The sequence below is a fragment of the Juglans microcarpa x Juglans regia genome, chromosome 6D (genome assembly GCF_004785595.1).
Source record: "Juglans microcarpa x Juglans regia isolate MS1-56 chromosome 6D, Jm3101_v1.0, whole genome shotgun sequence".
In the NCBI taxonomy this organism is placed as follows: Eukaryota; Viridiplantae; Streptophyta; class Magnoliopsida; order Fagales; family Juglandaceae; genus Juglans; species Juglans microcarpa x Juglans regia.
The window spans coordinates 13,358,525-13,375,853 of NC_054604.1; the positions used below are offsets into that span (position 1 = coordinate 13,358,525).

Consider the following 17,329-nt stretch of genomic DNA (forward strand, 5'->3'; position numbering starts at 1 on the left):
AAATGAATGACACAAGTTTTGAAGATCAAGCGCAGTCAATGGAGGAGCTTAGAACTTTCTTTTTCAAATACTTTGTTCTTTTTGGTAGCTTCTATAGATTTTAATGGGCTGGGCTTCCATGATTTTGTTGTTTCTTTTCCTTTTTTCAATTAGGCCTTCCTCTTGTATATTTCCTAAGTATTCGGGCTATGCTTTTTACATTTTTCTTCGATTACTTCCAAACGAAAAATAGACACAAAGTCAGACAATAATATTATGAATGATACATGCCTAAGATGTACCAATAGAGGGAGCTAACATGTCTGTTTCTTATTAGGATATAGTTGAAAAGGCAACAGTTAACATCATTAGATTCAGGATGAGTAGATGAGGTTCCCACAGCATGCTTGTTTATGAGAGCCAACATCTCACTGAAGAGTTAAACATCATTTCTACTAGGCAGCCCGCTTCTATAAAAAATAAAAAACTTGCAGCCTAAAATCTACTATCTGAAAATTACTCGCATCAATACAATTTGTAAATGATAGTCTTGGGTGAATTAGTGAAATTGAAACAACTCAAGGTACCAGTTTGAATCATTAGGATAATGTAAATGGCTCATTTTTTATTATGAACGAATATGTTGCATTTCACCCATTCTGTTGATATAAAGAAATGCTTTGGTTTTGGCACTTATCTAACCATCAGCTCGAAGCACCCAAGTGAGAAGGCAAAAGAAACTCATTCCTAGTCATCCAGCAATTAGCAGACATACCATTGAAAACAGAGTGCCATAGTTCCACCTGATCAGGTTGAGACATGTTCATAACATTCTTGCAGTTTCCGTTGATTATATATGATGCCTGTAGTAAGAACTACACATTGTTAAGAACAAGAACTTCTTTATTTAGGTACATGGCAGGATATATTACAATCAACTCCACTTGGTTGGGAATATTTAAAAATTACCTCCCAGTCATTTAGAAACCACGATCAAACCTCCCTATGGTTTAAACACATACAATATCATCATTCATTTGTACTAATTGATGGATTCTCAAAAGTGGCATGCACATGTCATATAAAACACGATATTTAATCATCAGTTGGCCTTCAATAGGGCTTAAACCCTTACGGAAGAGGTAGTTAAGAAAAAACTCTGCTCAAAATGTAAACAGCTCCATTCCAGCACATTCTGAATGTCAGCTGAGGGTTAAATTTCGTGTTTCATGTAACAATTACCACCATGTACGAGAAACTATCAATTGGAACAAAAAATGCACAAGAGTTAATGATAATAAAGGAGCCATACAATTTCTTGTTCTCTAAGAGGATTGGTATAATAAGAATCTTCAAATCATAATAACAACAATAAGTTAAAATAAAGGTTATTCTAAAGCTCAAGCCTAATCTATAATCTCTTTTTTTTTAAACTCTAGCTTTTATTCTAGAGAGAGGAGAGAGAAACACTCGTGAGAAAACACCCGTGTGAGAGATACTATCTCGTCACTGCCTTGGCCGGCGAGTGGTTGCTCACCGCCGGCTCAGATATCATTGTTGAGCCCCAGCGATCTCACGGAGGATTGTCCAGAGCTGGTCATCCCGCCGGCAAGAGATACACCTGTGCCTAAGGAGTATTACCTGTAAGAGAGAAATCCATTTCGCCGCAACCTAGGCTGGCGAGTGTGTTAGGGACCTCGGTCAAGTCCCTAAACACTGAGTTCGCCACGCTAATGGTAGTCTCGAATTGACCGATCCCTAGTTCCTCTCTTGCTTGGTTCTCGACCAAAGATGGTCAATTGGTCAATATGGTATGGTGAGGTTAGGTGTTTAGGCTAGAAGGATGATGGTAACAAGGAAATGGTTCAAGGTAGTGTATGGTTAGGAATGGTTGTGGGCGCACGGCACTAGGAGGTGCTAGGGTTGGCGCCACTTCGGGTTGGTGTTTAGGGTTTGGGAAGGTATGTTGGTTGGCTAGGGTTTGGACAAGGATGGAGGAGTTGGACGGCTTGGGATTTGAATTTAGGAAGGTTTCCTAAATTCGTGGGATTTAGAAGGAAACAAGGATATGGCCGGATATAGTAGGAAAGAGTCAATTAGGGTTCCTAAATTATAGGAACTCTAATTATGGGAAGTATGAGGGTCGGCTAGGTCAAGTCTAATTAGGCAAGTGATTGCCGAATTTGACTTGATTGATTATGGAAGGATGCGGCTAGGGCAACACAAGGAATCACTCAACTATGGGAAGTTGACTAACACTTGTGTTGGTCTAAACTTGTGTTGGTTTGGATTGAATGATTGTAATGGAATGGATGTCACCAATGAACAAATGATGAACACGATGAACAAAGGATATAATTATCAAGAACCAAGTGAACAAAAGATAGCCAATTCAACTATGATTCACGAATTGCACATAGATGAAATAAACCTCTTTATTGATGAACTTGAGCATCAAAATAGAACAACAACTTGGATTCACGAATTGCACCAAGTTGTAAGACAAGATAGATAAATGAACCACACCTATTCACAAATTGCAAGGTGTGATCCTCTCTTTGGGATTCACGAATTGCACCCAAAAAGCCCAAGTGCTCTAGCACCGAAATATGATCTCAAGAACAAAAGTCTACCCACTAGGGAATTTGCCAAAAGATGTTCATGAAATGACTACGGTTCCTATTTATAGGTTACAACTTGGAAACCCTAAAATGGTCCCTTCAAAGTAAATAACAATTAATTAAAGGATCAAGTAAATAAAATAATAAAATAGAGCCATGGACTAAACCATGGTGTGACATGCACGGACCCATGGTGGGCTAAGTGGTTGCATGTTGGTGGGTTGGTCCATGGCTAAGTGTTGGTTCGGCATGGTCCAAGTGGGTGGCTTAGACGTTGGCTGCATGGCACGGGCTGGAGCCGTGCGCTGGATGGCACGCCATGGGGCGTGCCACTAGCCTCGCTGGTGCTCTGCAGGGTGGGCGTGGGCGTGCTGGCATGCGGCAAGGGCCCATGGTCAAGCTGATGTGCGGCAGGGGCTGCTAAGGCCATGCGGGTGTGCGGCATGGTCAACCTGGGCGTGTGCGCGCGCTCGCGGGCTGGCTTGCCTGTGCGGCGCCTGGGTGCTCGCAGGGCCATGCGGCCCACTGGTGTGCGCACGGATCTGCGCACTGCGAAGTGTCTGGGCGTGCGGCCCGCTGGGGCGCCTGGTGCCGCGCGCATGCGCACGCTGGCCTGCGCTGCGGGCATGTGCGCGCAGGTCTGTGCTACGCATGCTGCCGTGTGCCTGCTAGCCTGCATGCTGGGCGCCCCGTGGGTGCCATCGCGCGGGCCAAGGCATGCATGCATGCTGGGCGCCCCGTGCGTGTCATCCCACGAGCCAAGGCATGGTTGTAGGCTAGCCAAGGTGCATGTCTCCACCATGACTAGGGCATGGGCGGCTCCTCTAAAGGCAACTCGACGTGAGGGTCTAACAGAGTGGCTCCCAGCGGCACAGAATAGACCGACCGACCACGGCGTCTACACCGAGGGTCGTTCGGCGTTGGTCACCCCTCTGGTGACCTGGTTTTCTTCTAGATCCATTTTTGAGATCTGTTTCTGGCGTCCGTTCTGCCGCCACCCACCCTTATCGACGAGAGACACAGCACGGTCGGCACAAATAAAGCCGATGGACCCCGGCGGCCTCGCTGAGGACCATCCGGTGTCGGTCCACCCTCCGACGACCTAGATTTCACTGTGTTGTCTCTCAGAGCACTTCGACGATCCTCCCGACGTATCTGTTGGTCATGCCGTCAACACAGACTGAGTCAACGCTCTCCGGCGAGTCTTCTGGGAGTACTCCGGCGTCAAGCTTTGAGTTTGAAGCCATTGGTCTTCAGCAGTGGTCCTTAGCCGTGTATCTATGTAGCAGATTTCTGATCTGGTCTCAATGTGTGATGAATGGCTGTTGAAGGAGGGGAGTTGGTCAGTATGGGTTCTTCTATGGTGTTAGCCATACAATCTAAATCCTTTACTCTAGTGAAGGAGGGGCGTATGTTGGCCATTACTGAAAGGGGTCGAAGGGTGATTTCTAAGTTGGTTTTGGGTTTGACAACAGTGCAGTGGCTGGCTAAGGCCATAGAAGCGTGCACAAAGGATGAAAAACAAGATTTTTTCTCCACTATCCGGGAAGGTAGACACAGTTTCACGGCACACCGCTGCTCAAATGCTTGAGGACATTATATGGCAGTAGAAGAGTATGGTGGCGGCGGGAGGAGGAATTTTATTTTCATTCCTGAGGAGAGGAGCAGTGGTTGGAGAAGGATGGGGGAGGTGCTGCGTGACTTTTCCTTTGGCAAGAGAGGGAGCAACGGTTTGGAAGGACAAGGTGTTGTAGGACGTGGCTCTGCTAGGGAGTCGCATAGCAGACATGTCAGTGGCGTATCAGCAAAGGAAAACTTGGAGGTGCACAAAGATCCTAGTACATCCTCAGTGGCGAGGTGATCCTATGTTGCAGCTCTAAAAACGGGTCATGCTTCGGGAGTTCAAAGTGAAGGGGATCCGCAAATCACGTCTCAGGACCAGCTTGTTGAGATGCACAATTCCTTAAAGGAGATGGAAACCCAACTTGTCGAGCTGAAGGCAGCGATAGCTTTCTTGTCTTTGAAAATAGACCTTTCAGTTGGAGGCAATAGGTTTGTAAGAAATAAGATAGGCCCGAATCATTTAAACCCAATTAAAGGAAAACGGAAGATCGGATTCGGCTCTGTCCCTATTTCTAGATCTAGGAGAGTATGGCGGGCCAAAAGGAAATACAGGTCCTCGAAGCTCCCTCACCAAAGTTGAAGGAAAGTAGTGTGCCAAGGTCTGAAGGAGATGTAGGAACCCCAGAGGTTAAGGGACTTGCTGTCACCCCAGAATCTCCAATGGAGACCATGATACCATTGGAGCGAACCAATGGAGTTGCTAGAGAACCAAAGAGTTTGGCATTGGTGCCTTGTGTAGATGAATGTCTAGAATCGGAAGTGCAATTGGGTACTGTGTCTGGGGATAACGTTGCTCCCCTGGTGCCTTTTCCACCAATAGCGCACTGAATTTTGCCTAAAGTTAATGAGATTCAGTAGTTTATGGGAATTTCACATGGAGGATGTGAAGACCAATTCAATGAACTAATCACTGCAATTGAGGCAAGCCATGTGCTTGAAACCAATAGTTTCAAGAAAAGTAGAGAGTTACAGCGTTTTCTTGGGTAATCAACTACGATGCTAAGGATGGTAACTCAACTAGAGGGAAGTCTAAAGGGAGGACATTGTGAAGACAGGGAATCAAGGGTTTGGGGTTGGGTGTTCGGGTAGAGTTGTAGTTCTACGAGAAACAAGGGTTGGGGACCGGTCTGGTGTATTTTGGGTTGTTCTTTTCACGGGCTTTTTGGGTCATTTTGGACAAGGTGTTTTCTTGTATACATTTAGGCTGCATTTGGATGTTGAACTGAGTTGAGTTGAGTAGAGATAATAAAATATTAATATTATTATTATTTTGAGATTTGAAAAAGTTGAATTGTTTATTATATTTTGTGTTGGGATTTGAAAAAGTTGTAATGATGAGTTGAGATGGGTTTATGTACCAAACAAAGCCTTAGTGTACTTGGTTTCTCCTTTGATATATAATATTTTTTACTTATCAAAAAAAAAAAACTATAATCTTTTTTTTATTTAGTACTTCAATCAAAATGTAGACCAGGTACATCCCTCATATGTACACTTCATACATTGAATTTGAAATCAAATAGGAGGTCTTAGGTTTTGAACAATGTAGCCTATATCCATTTCTTTCCAGTTCTAGATCTATATCCAATTACTTTAAAGCTTAATCCTACAGAGATGTTGTAACTCATCATCTTAACAATCAAGAACAATGAGGAGATTCTATACCACTAAGATATTATAATCACATGATTCCTCATAACAAAATAACCATCCACCCTAGTTGAATATTTGCTATCTTAATTGCTTTTTATTATTATTATTTTTTTATGATAAGTAAAAATATTATATATATATCAATAGGAGTAACCAAGTACACTGGACATATACAAGAAAACACCTAGTCCATACTAGCTAGCCCCATGACCCAAAAAGCCCATGAAAATTAGAAATCTATCCAAAATACATCAAGCCCGAATTGGAATAGAACACACCTCCCCAACCCCCACCCCCGTAAGACTAATACTCCAGCCGAAACTCCTTTTACGAGAACGTCTTCATAATGCCCTCCCTTTCGTTTTCCCTCGAATTGAGCTACCTCCCTTAGCGTCGTAGTTGATTGTCCAAGAAAGATGATTTAACTCCCTGTTTTTCTTAAAACTTGATTTGGTTTCAAGCGAGTGGCTCTATCGCAGTGAGCAGTGAGCAGTGCTTTAAATTGGTCTTCACATCCTCCGTATGAAAGACCCACACAATATGCTGAATCTCGTTAACCTTATGTAGAACTCAATCTGATGGTGAACCCGCTATGTTGTTTGTCAAAGGAAGAGAAACCAGGGGAACAACATTATCCCCAGACGCAATTCCCAACTGATCTCCCGACCCTAGACATTCCTCCACAAGGCACCAACAATAAACCCATAATTTCCTCCCCGCAGTATCCTGCATTCAAATCTCGAACCTCCTCAACAGCTATAATGTTGTTGTCACCATTAGAGGTTCCTTCACCTCCGGCATAGGTGTTGTCGTTCCATCAACGAGAATATTGTTTGTAGGTGCTCCACCCCCCGATGACCCTTTCTGTGCCACTTTGTCAGACCCTACTACTCCCTCAGGAGGCATAGAACAGGTAGGGGGAGCACTACCTTCTATTACCCCAATTTCATCTTCTAAAAGAAGCTCGTTTGCTTCTCCCAAAGTACTCAAAACCCTGGAAGGACCCTCATCTTCAACTGAAAGTGAACCCTAGAAAAAGGTACCAACCCCAGTTGCAACTGGTAGTGACTAAGGGCAGTCAGACGGCAAACCAGCGTGAACAGTGACGACCCTATCTGTGACGACGTCGAAGTACCCTTTGTTGGCGCACTTGAGGCCTTCAAACCCATAGGATCTACCCCCGCGTCCGTTTTCAACCCACCACCCAAACCCATAACCAGGTCCAACCTCTTATCCACATTAATCATAAGATCTCTCACATACTCCATAACTCCCGTCAATTGAGCTTTAACAACCCACAAGACCCCTTCCACTTCTCCCACACTCAAACATTTGACCGAGGCATGCATTCCACCCTACACCACATGGTGCTTACCCTCCACTTCTCCCAATTTCACCCGACATCTTTTGTCTCCTACAAGTGTCTTACCATTTCCTTCCGCCGCGGAGCTATTCTCAATTGGACTACCCGCCGGTGACCTCAACACCGAGGCATACGAGACACCTTTGACCGAGGAAGGCCTTCCCACTATCTTTCCATCAACGAACTCCCCTTTGTTTGCATGCTTCAGAACAACGGCTTTGGACCTAGTGACACTTCGAATGGAATTCAGAAAACATTTCCATCAGATACCATTTGCGCCTTCAGGGATCACCAACAAACCTTTCCTCCTCCCATTTTGGAATTCTGAAAGTTGCAGAAAATTACCCCTTGCGTTAATATGATGTTGAATGATGAGAACCCCATTACCCATCCTTAACTCCCTGAAGAATGCATCATGACATATAAGTTCTAAACAATCCTCTATCCCCTTACCAACCCATGAAGCTGTTGTCCCACATAGGCACATGAACTTAGCTATCCTTTTACCACATTCAGAGATGCGAAAGCTATTTCCTCCCTCTTTTGTAAAAACGAAAGTTTTTTATTCCACCTTCAACCACCTCTCACCTTCCAACTGAAACGAATCCGTGTCACCCGTCATCATCCTTTGGTCCCAAATCACAGCATCATCTCCCAAAACATCAAGCTTCCTCACAGCAAGGAACTCGGATTTATCCTTTCATATGAATAATACAATTTACTTATATAAAAAAAAATATGAATAACACAATCATATCGAACTGAGACCATAACTTTGCCTCCAAGCTTTACTTATGAAGGGAGACATCATTGCTAAAACCTTGCACAGTTTTCCCAGTAGCCTTATTTCCAAGGATGGTTGTTTCTTTTATACACAGCTTTCCCAGTAGCCTTTTTGATACCCCCCCCCCCCCACCCCCCCAAGGCCAAAAAAAAAAAAGGAACCATCTCTCTTTCAGCATTATTTGAGCAGTAATTCCAACAGTAACTGTCAAAGTTAAGCTTATTTAATTCAATAACCAACCAGCACGCACCAGGGAATTAACAAAAGAAAAAACTTTAAAAAATAAACAAGGAAAGCTCAACAATCAAAGTTCAAGAAAACAAAGAAAAAATCATCAAAAGAATTTCCTTTTGGCAGAGCCTAAACCTAGAGTTCACCGTAAGCTTGACTGAAAATGTAGGACAGAATAGAAAGTAGGCATTATTTACATAAGAACTTGTATACAGCAAGTAGAGATCTTAGTTGTGGCTAACAAACAATATTGGGATCATTAAGTAGATCCTTTCTCCTATAGAACTTAGTTCCTTTGAATGATTGCTTTAGAGATTTCAATGGAGTACGTCTACATGATTTCCTTGTATCGGTCTATAATTCCAGCTAGGGGTGTGCAAAATTCCGAAAATTCCGACCCCGTCCGACTTCCTCTCCGACTTCGTCGGAGTCATCGGAATTCGGAGTCGGAATTCGGAGTCGGAATTCGGAGTAGCTCCGAATATCTATTCGGAGTCGGAGTCAGAGCTCCAAGAAGCTCCGATTCCGACTCCGAAATTTTTTTTACTGTACACTTGCGCTCGAGCGTCGCTCGAGCGCAAGTCGAGCACACATTGTATTGAACATTGGCTCGAGCGACATGTCGAGCGGAAGTCGAGCGAACCTCTTCCAGAGAGGTTCGCTCAAGCGACATGTCGAGCGGAAGTCGAGCAAACCTCTCTGAAAGAGTTCTGCTCGAGCGCCACGTCGAGCGCACGTCGAGCTCCGATCTTATGTCGGAGCTCCTATAGGAGGTCGGAGCTCCGACCTCCGATCGGAGTCGGACTCCGACTCCAATTCAGAGTCGGAGTCGGAGCTCCAATTTGGCTCTGACTCTTGTCGAAGTCGGAGGTTGAAAACGAGCACTCCGACTCCGTCGGAGTCGGAGCCCAGCCCTAATTCCAGCTAGGTGCTCATCATGCATACGACCAGTGTACGTGGGCTTTTGAATGGAACTAGGGTGATTCAAATAGAGTAGATTCTTTCAGCAATTTGAATGGAACTATGGTTATGTTATATCAAAGATTGATATGGTGATGCTGTTTACCAATTAAAAAGAATTGATATGCTGATGCAAATATACATATATATGTATATACATATGGCAATTTTCCTTGATAAGATTCCAGGATGGGACATCAAAATTAGTCCATTCCAACAAATTCCACTAATAATAGAAACAACAATCATTAACTGACCTCTTTCAACGAATTAATAAAGCTCCATTTTACACTATCTTCACCTTCACATGGAATCAATATATTTCCAGGATATCCTCTAAAATGCACCTGCAGAAAAGAGATCCAAGAATAGAAAGTTGATATAACAAAGTCGGCATAAGACAGTGGAAAAATAGGTGAAAGAAGGAAAAAGGCGCCAATTTATTTCATCATCCAAATAATGCAGGGCTGTCAAACAGATAAACTTTAATTTGTAACAGAAAGGACAATTGACATATGTCCCATTGCTATTAAAATACCCAAAAGTGGTTTTCGCATAGCATTCTGTATGGCTCCATTTTCTCTACTTTGATAAATAAAGGGAAACTAATCTTTTAAACTTTATTCGTGTTGACACAAGTATTTGGCACGGTTTCTCCCTAACCCCATCTAACCCCATTTCATCCACTTTAATAAACAAAGGGAAACTAATGCTCCAAACTCTATTGGTGCTTACACAAATATTTGGCATTATTTCTCCCTAAAAAACTGGAGAAATTTCTTTCTGGATAAGTAAGATATATTTTATTAAATGACACCATCCAAATACACAGGAAGTATACATCAGCTACAACTAATTAGAGAAAGCAAAGTCAAGAAAATTCTAGAATTTTTTTTCTTTTATTTAGTAGAAGAAGAGTATGTAAATTAAAGCAATAGAAACCAAAGTCGAAATCCATCAAATAGTAAAGTTAATTTGAGTTCTTCCATTATCCTTGTATCGTCTTCAATGCCCCAATCACTTCCTTCCTGCCCTATACACCACATTACACAACTCAAAGATATTCTCCACAGGAGATTCGTAAAATCTTCCTTCCAACGTGCTAATAAATCTGCCACCTGTTGTATTATCACCCATTACAGCCCAAACAAAGAAAGCCACTATTTGAGGGGTCTTACTCCAGATCGATGCCCATGAAAAAAACCATTCTTATGAGGGATCAATGCATAATAGAACAACTTGACTTTAAACATCTCCCCTCCTGGACATGACCCAACAAATTTTTTCTCCCTCATCCTATCTTAACCAGGCAAAACACAACCGAGCATAAAATAAAATAAATAGATCCATCTCTCAATCTTGTGCACTCTGATGAAATCCATCTCACTGAGGAGATCCGGGTGAAAGCTGTATACACATCCATAGCACAAGCAACATGGAATAGATCCAAAAAGGCACATTTTATTGCATCTAGTGGGGTTGATTGAGCATCTAGGGAGGTCAATCAATAAGGCTGCTCGACAAGAAGTTTGAACTCAACTCAATTCAATTACCAAAAAGGTCGTTCACAAAAAATTAGGCAATTATTAGATAATACAAACTCATATAAAACTCGCTCAACTTGGATAGTGTTCGTGAACAAGTTCATATAAAACTCAGCTTGACTTGTTAACTCCGGTATATATTTTAAGCATGTGCACACACACAAAGATGTTAACAATCTTTATGTGTGTGTTTATTGTAGTTTTTTTTTTTTTTTATAAGTAGTGTTTATTGTAGTTATTAACAATCTATAAATATTAACAATGCATGTTATATGTATATGATACACATATATATATATATGTAAATATAAGCATTAAGTAAATGTATACATCCTCTATATATGTATACATCATCTATAAAAAAAATTGTTATAAATATGTAAGCATAAATACCAATATCTTATATAGGTATAAACCTTTAAAGCCAAAATCAATCTCGAGTTTCTAAAAATATTATATGATATTAGATTTGGCATGAAACTTAGGAGTTTTAGCAAAAAACTGTTTTCAGATTTTTGGGAGAGATTACGGTGTTATGATGTAGGACAAATTGTTGTGTTAGCATGGCCAACCTGTTGTGACATAGGTGCCTAGGAGAGTTAAATAATGTCCTTTCAGCAAGGCTTTCAGCAAATCTGTCCTAACAAGGATTATCAAAAGGGGTCATCAACTAGCGTGTCAACAAGGACACTGACACCACAGATCTGGGAGATCTCAGACAGATATGGCAGTCAGTTTTAGCACAAACAATTTCCAGCCAACTTCTTTCAAAATTTTAGCACCAAAGAATTTGCATGCTAGTTTAAATCTTATTTTTGTTTCCAAGATTGATTTGTTCTTTGTAATATTTCCTTTCCCAATTAGTTTCACTTTATTTGTTTTAGTTTCCATGTACGGATTAGTGCTGTTAGATGAGAACCAATGTCTTGCAAAGATATTTTTGAATTTTGAATATAATTTGAGTTAATTTCAAAGTGTGTTGACTTTAAACAACTTTTCTACCACCCTATTCACTTTCACTACATCAAATGGTATCAAAATAGAACTAACATGGTTTGATGGCAAACGAAGAGCACTGGAGTAACACTTTTTTTTTTTTTTTATAATTAATAAAGTTTATTGATCTTCAAAATTAGGTATAGCCCAAGTACACAGGAGGTATACAAGAGAAAAATACCTAATTACAGCCTATGAACAAAAAAAGACGCATACAAGTCACTAAAATTACCCCCATCTAATACAATAGTCTTAGCCCAAAGTAACAAAGTCTGGAAAAATGAGTCTCTAATCCCCTTCAATGACGATTTCTCCATGTTCTGCTCCAACAAGCCAATAGGTCCACCACCTTCTTGGGCATCACCCAAGCAATGTCCAGCCTTAAGAAGACTTCATCCCATAGAGCCTTAGCCACATCACAATGGAGAAGAAGATGGTCTGTCGATTCGCCATTCCTTTTGTACATGTAGCACCAATCCATTATGAAGAAACCACGCTTCTTCAACTTGTCTATGGTCAAATTTTGCCATGAGAAGCCAGCCAACCAAAGAAAGCAACTTTTAGGGGCACTTTGCTCTTCCAAATGCGCTTCCAAGGGAATTCTGAGAAGAGTGGGTAGACATAGCCTTATATAAAGATCTAACCAAGAAATTCTTGTTCCCGGGGTGTGTCCACAGCAGTTTGTCCTCCACACCACACTCCAAATTCAGTGCATACAAGGTGCTGTAGAAATCAGAAGTGTCTCTCACTTCCCAATCTTGAACTGCTCTGGTAAATGACACATTCCACTGCAACAGGCTGTTTGAAGAGTCCATTTAATCAGCAATAGAGGCTTCCTTATGCAATGCAATTCTGAAAAGAGAAGGAAAAACCTCCTTTAAAGCAGCATCGCCACACCAAACATCAACCCAGAATCTGACTCTAGTTCCACGCCCCGCAACAAATCCGAAATTAAGAATGAAATCCTCCCAGCCCTTCCTAATAAAGTTCCATGCACCCACACCATATGATCCTCGCCCTTCATTAGAGATCCAGCCTCCCCAAGTACTTCCGAATTTGGCATCAACCACAATCCTCCATAAAGCCTCGCTTTCTTGATGGTACCGCCACAACCATTTCCCAAGTAAGGCCTTATTGAAAATACTCAACTTTCTAATCTCCAAACCTCCACAAGGTAGGGGACTGCAAATCTTGTCCCATTTAATCAAGTGGAATTCTTTGTCGTCCCACAATTCGCCCCACAAGAAAGCACAAAAGATTATTTCCATCCTATTAGCCACACCAGCTGGAATCAGGAACATTGAAAGGAAGTACGTGGGGAGGTTAGATAATGTGCTCTTAATAAGAGTGATTCTTCCCCCTTTAGATAGATACATTCTTTTGCAACCAGCCAATCTAATCTCAATTTTTTCGATCACACCATCCCATATTACTTTGGATTTACGAGGAGCCCCCAATAGGAGACCGAGGTACTTCATAGGCAAAGAAGAAACCTTACAACCCAAGATTTCAGCCAAGTCTCAATATGGTTTACCAAGCCAACCGGTACCAGTTCAGATTTAGACAAATTCACCTTGAGGCTGGAAGTAGCTTCAAAACAAAGCAAGAGAGCTCTCAATGAACGGAGGATCCGGCTCACAAAGAATTAAAGTATCGTCAGTGAAGAGAAGATAAGATACATTGACGCTCCCAAAGGAAGTACCGCCCACAGAAAATCCAAACAAATAAGACGCATCCATGGCTGCCTTTATTTAGCATTCTACTCAGTACATCAATGACTACGACAGAGAATAGGAGATAAAGGATCTCCTTGTCTCAATCCACGAGAGCTGTTGAAAAAACCCTCGAGAGTGTCATTAACCAACACCGAGAATCCAGCGGCAGTGCAGTACTTCATCCAATTGCACCACCTCTCCCCGAAGCCAAATTTGCCAAGAATATAAACCAAGAAGTCCTAGTTAACATGATCAAAGGCATTTTTCCACATCTAGTTTGCAAAGGATACCTGGAGTGCCGAATCTAATTCTATTGCCCAAACATTCATTTGTTATTAGTACCGAATCCAAAATGTCTCCCCTTAACAAAAGCATTTTGAGGCTTTGAAATGATCTTATCCATGACCGTGCTCATACAGTTGGCAAGAACCTTGGATATGATCTTATACACTCCACTCACAAAACTTATAGAACGAAAGTCTTTCACCTCCACCGACTCGGCCTTCTTTAGAATAAGGGCTATGAAAGTTGCATTAAGGCTTTTCTCGAATTTCATATGTGAGTGAAATTCGACAAAGACCTTCATAACATCCTCCTTGATAATATACCAACATAGCTGGAAAAATGCCATTGAAAATCCATCTGGTCCCTGTGCTTTATTGTTGTCCATTCCTTTCAGCACTTTAAGCACCTCTTCCTCTTCAAACATCCTTTCTAACCAGTTAGCACATGATTGATCGATCGTGTCAAATGTCAACCCATCAACCTTAAGCCTCCACGAAAATTTTTCCGTTAGTAGATTTTCAAAAAGCTGCACCATGTGATTCTTAATATCGGATCTGTCCGAAAGGACATTTCCATCCGAATGCAGTACCTCAATAGCATTAAACCTTTTATGAGAGTTGGCCACTCTATGAAAAAAAAACTAGTGCACTTATCTCCTTTCTTCAGCCAAAGGGCCCGGGATTTTTGTCGCCAGGAGATCTCTTCCATGAGATTAAGTTTTTTCCAAATCAGCCACAACAACAATCTTCCTTGCCTTCGCCTCATCCGTGAGAACCCCGGCAGTCTCCTTTTCATCCAAACATGCAAGTTCCTCAAAAAGGATCTTCCTCTGATCATTGATCTTCCAAACTCTTCATCATTCCACATTTCCAGGTCTTTCTTCAAAGCTCTAAGTTTTCCAGCCAACACAAAGCTGGGCGTACCAGAAAAATCAGACGAGGACCACCACACTCTCACATTCTCCACAAAACCATCAGCTTTCAACCACATGTTTTCAAATTTAAAATATCTACGTCCCTCATGAAGGCCCCCACAATCAAGCAAAATGGGAAAATTGTCCGAACAAAGTCTCAGGAGTCTCCTTTGCATAAATCAGGAAAATGGGCCTCCCAAGATGAGGATACGATGAATTTGTCCAGTCTTGACCAGACCCTCCCATTGGACCATGTAAATTCCCTCTGTCCAAGGTAAATCAACAAGGTCCAATTCAAAATAAGATCAGAAAATTTTGCCACTACGGACTAATACAGGATTCCCCCAACCACTCACTTGGAAAACGAGGGACTAAAATCACCCCCAATACACCATGGCCCATCCAAACAACTACACACACAAACCAGCAATCTCCTCCCAAAGGAACCTTCTATTGCTGTCCACATTAGGACCGTATACACCAGCAAAAGACCACTTGTAACCATCATCCACATTTTTAAAAGAGTAGGCCGCCAAATGTTCCCCGACATACTCCTCAACCAGATTAACGACTCTTGTATCCCACAACAGAAGAATACCTCCCGATGCCCCTTTGGAAGCAAGATAAACCCAGCCCATGTGAAGACATCCCCACAAACTTCTATCTATGAACTTCAACTTGGTCTCTTGAAGACATATTATATCAGCCTTCCAATTTCTTAGTAAGTTTTTAACACGAAGGCACTTACCCAGATCATTCAGCCCCTTACATTCCAAGATAAAATCTTTGGTATCATTAATCAGATATTCGCCCTACCCTTACTACTCCTACTTGCACTACCTTCCCAAACTTCATAATTAATAGAGCAAGCTAGTCTCCTTAACTCCCTTTCTTTTTTGGCATAAGATCTGGCCAAGAAAGGTTCACACGATTCAATAGCAATGAGGAGGGCTTTGAATTGATCTTCGAAACCCTCAGATGAAATCCCTACACATTCTTGTATTTCATCCACTTTCTGGAGGACCCAATCCAACTAAGAATTTGCCCAATGTGAACTTGGTAGCATAGAACATAAGGGGCTTGGGTCATCCCTTGTCCCTTCCTCAGAGCAGGCACACCTTCCTCTGGCTCCCTACAAACAATATGCAGATCACACACCTGCACAAACCCCTCATTTGCAGCCTCCAGGATATTCTCAAAAGGGGTAGGAACACCTTCCTCGGATAGCCTCCAGGATATTCTCACAGACCCTTCGTCGAATTCATCCTAGGTAGGAACACCAACTGAGGGGCAACCGCAGGTTGTGACCGGTTGTAAGGAACCTTCGGAGACCTACGACAAACCATTTACGGTGACAGAGCACGGAGAAATCTCATTTCCGGCAGCCTCCATGTTAATCTCGCTCGTCGGAACAGGGATCTGCACCGGCAAGTCATCCAAAGGGTCGCCGACGTCCAATGACCTTTTCTGTGCCGGTCCAGAGGACCCCAAGTCAATCGCAAACAGATCCAGAGAGGAAACCACTCTCGGGTTTGAGAAAGACCCGAGAAGTGGTTTGATCTGCCGGTGGTCGATCGAGACCAACACCGTTGAGTCACCCAAAGCATCGCCAACATCCGGCGACCCTTTTTGTGCAGCCACAGAGGGCCCCAAGTTAGTAACCGGCTACTTCTCGGGTTCGAGAAGTAGCTTGGTCCGCCGAGGGTCACCCCTTAGCCTTACCTTTGTCCAGGACCGCATTGTGAAGCCCATTGGAGCAGCCCATTTCCTTGCCCAACCCACTTACCACTCCAAGGCCCAAGCCCATTTCCTTCTTCTCCTCAACACAACGTATAAGACAGTCCACTTTCTCCTACAAATGCCTCATTTGCGATCTCATGTCCAAAAGTGTACTATGCACGTCGACCTCTGACATACCAAAAGTAGGCCGACCACCATCACCTTGCCCCTGGTTGTCTGTTGTGCCAGCAGTATGACAATCCTTCCCAAGGCCATTTTTGTTATGGTGGTTCATTGTATCTCTTCGTTGTCCTGCCACCCCACCATGCCCATCACCCTTTTTTTGCACTCGTACCGGCACCATGACCAACGACTGATTGAGGACATCCTTACACGATTTGGAATGATTCGACCCCACCATTGGCCCCAAAAACGGCTGCCCTCTATTACAACCGCCCTCTCTCAATGCACCTGCCATCTTCCTCCATCTCATACCATCCGTTGCCTCCAGTACGAAGATAAAATTTCGTCTACCACCATTTCCATATTCCACTCATGCCATATATTGACCGCGGGCATTAGAGCATCTCTACACTATGAAGCTTCTGGTACCCTCCCGTGTTGTAGCGTAAAAATCCTTTTTTTCACCCTTGAGGCAGTCCTCCAGTTATTTAGCAAATCATTGCACCGTGTTCATCCCCAGCCTTACCTCTTTCAAGACCTTCCGACTCTTGGTAATAATCATGAAACTTCAATTTGTCTTCAACACAAAGAGTTTAGACTCAATCTCTAGGTGTTTCGGATTCCCCATTATCACGCTAACCTCACCTTAAAACTATAATGCTTAGAAAAAATCTTACCACTAAGCCCCACCTACCAGCATTGGAGTTTTAGTTGTACGAAGAGAAAACTAGTTGTACCTCAAAATATTATTGGAGTAACA

General features: G+C 42.5%; 1 protein-coding gene across 3 annotated transcripts in view; it reads right to left on the minus strand.

Annotated features, from left to right (window-relative positions):
- LOC121234607 (autophagy protein 5) overlaps window positions 1–17,329 on the minus strand; it is a 31,589-nt gene that overhangs the window by 9,337 nt on the left and 4,923 nt on the right. For all 3 annotated transcript variants that reach the window (XM_041130607.1, XM_041130606.1, XM_041130608.1), the window contains exons 4-5: window positions 9,472–9,561; window positions 755–842 (exon numbers count right to left, since the gene is read on the minus strand). In XM_041130607.1, coding sequence (XP_040986541.1) covers window positions 755–842; window positions 9,472–9,561 — 178 coding nt within the window. The remainder of the gene's footprint in view (window positions 1–754; window positions 843–9,471; window positions 9,562–17,329) is intronic.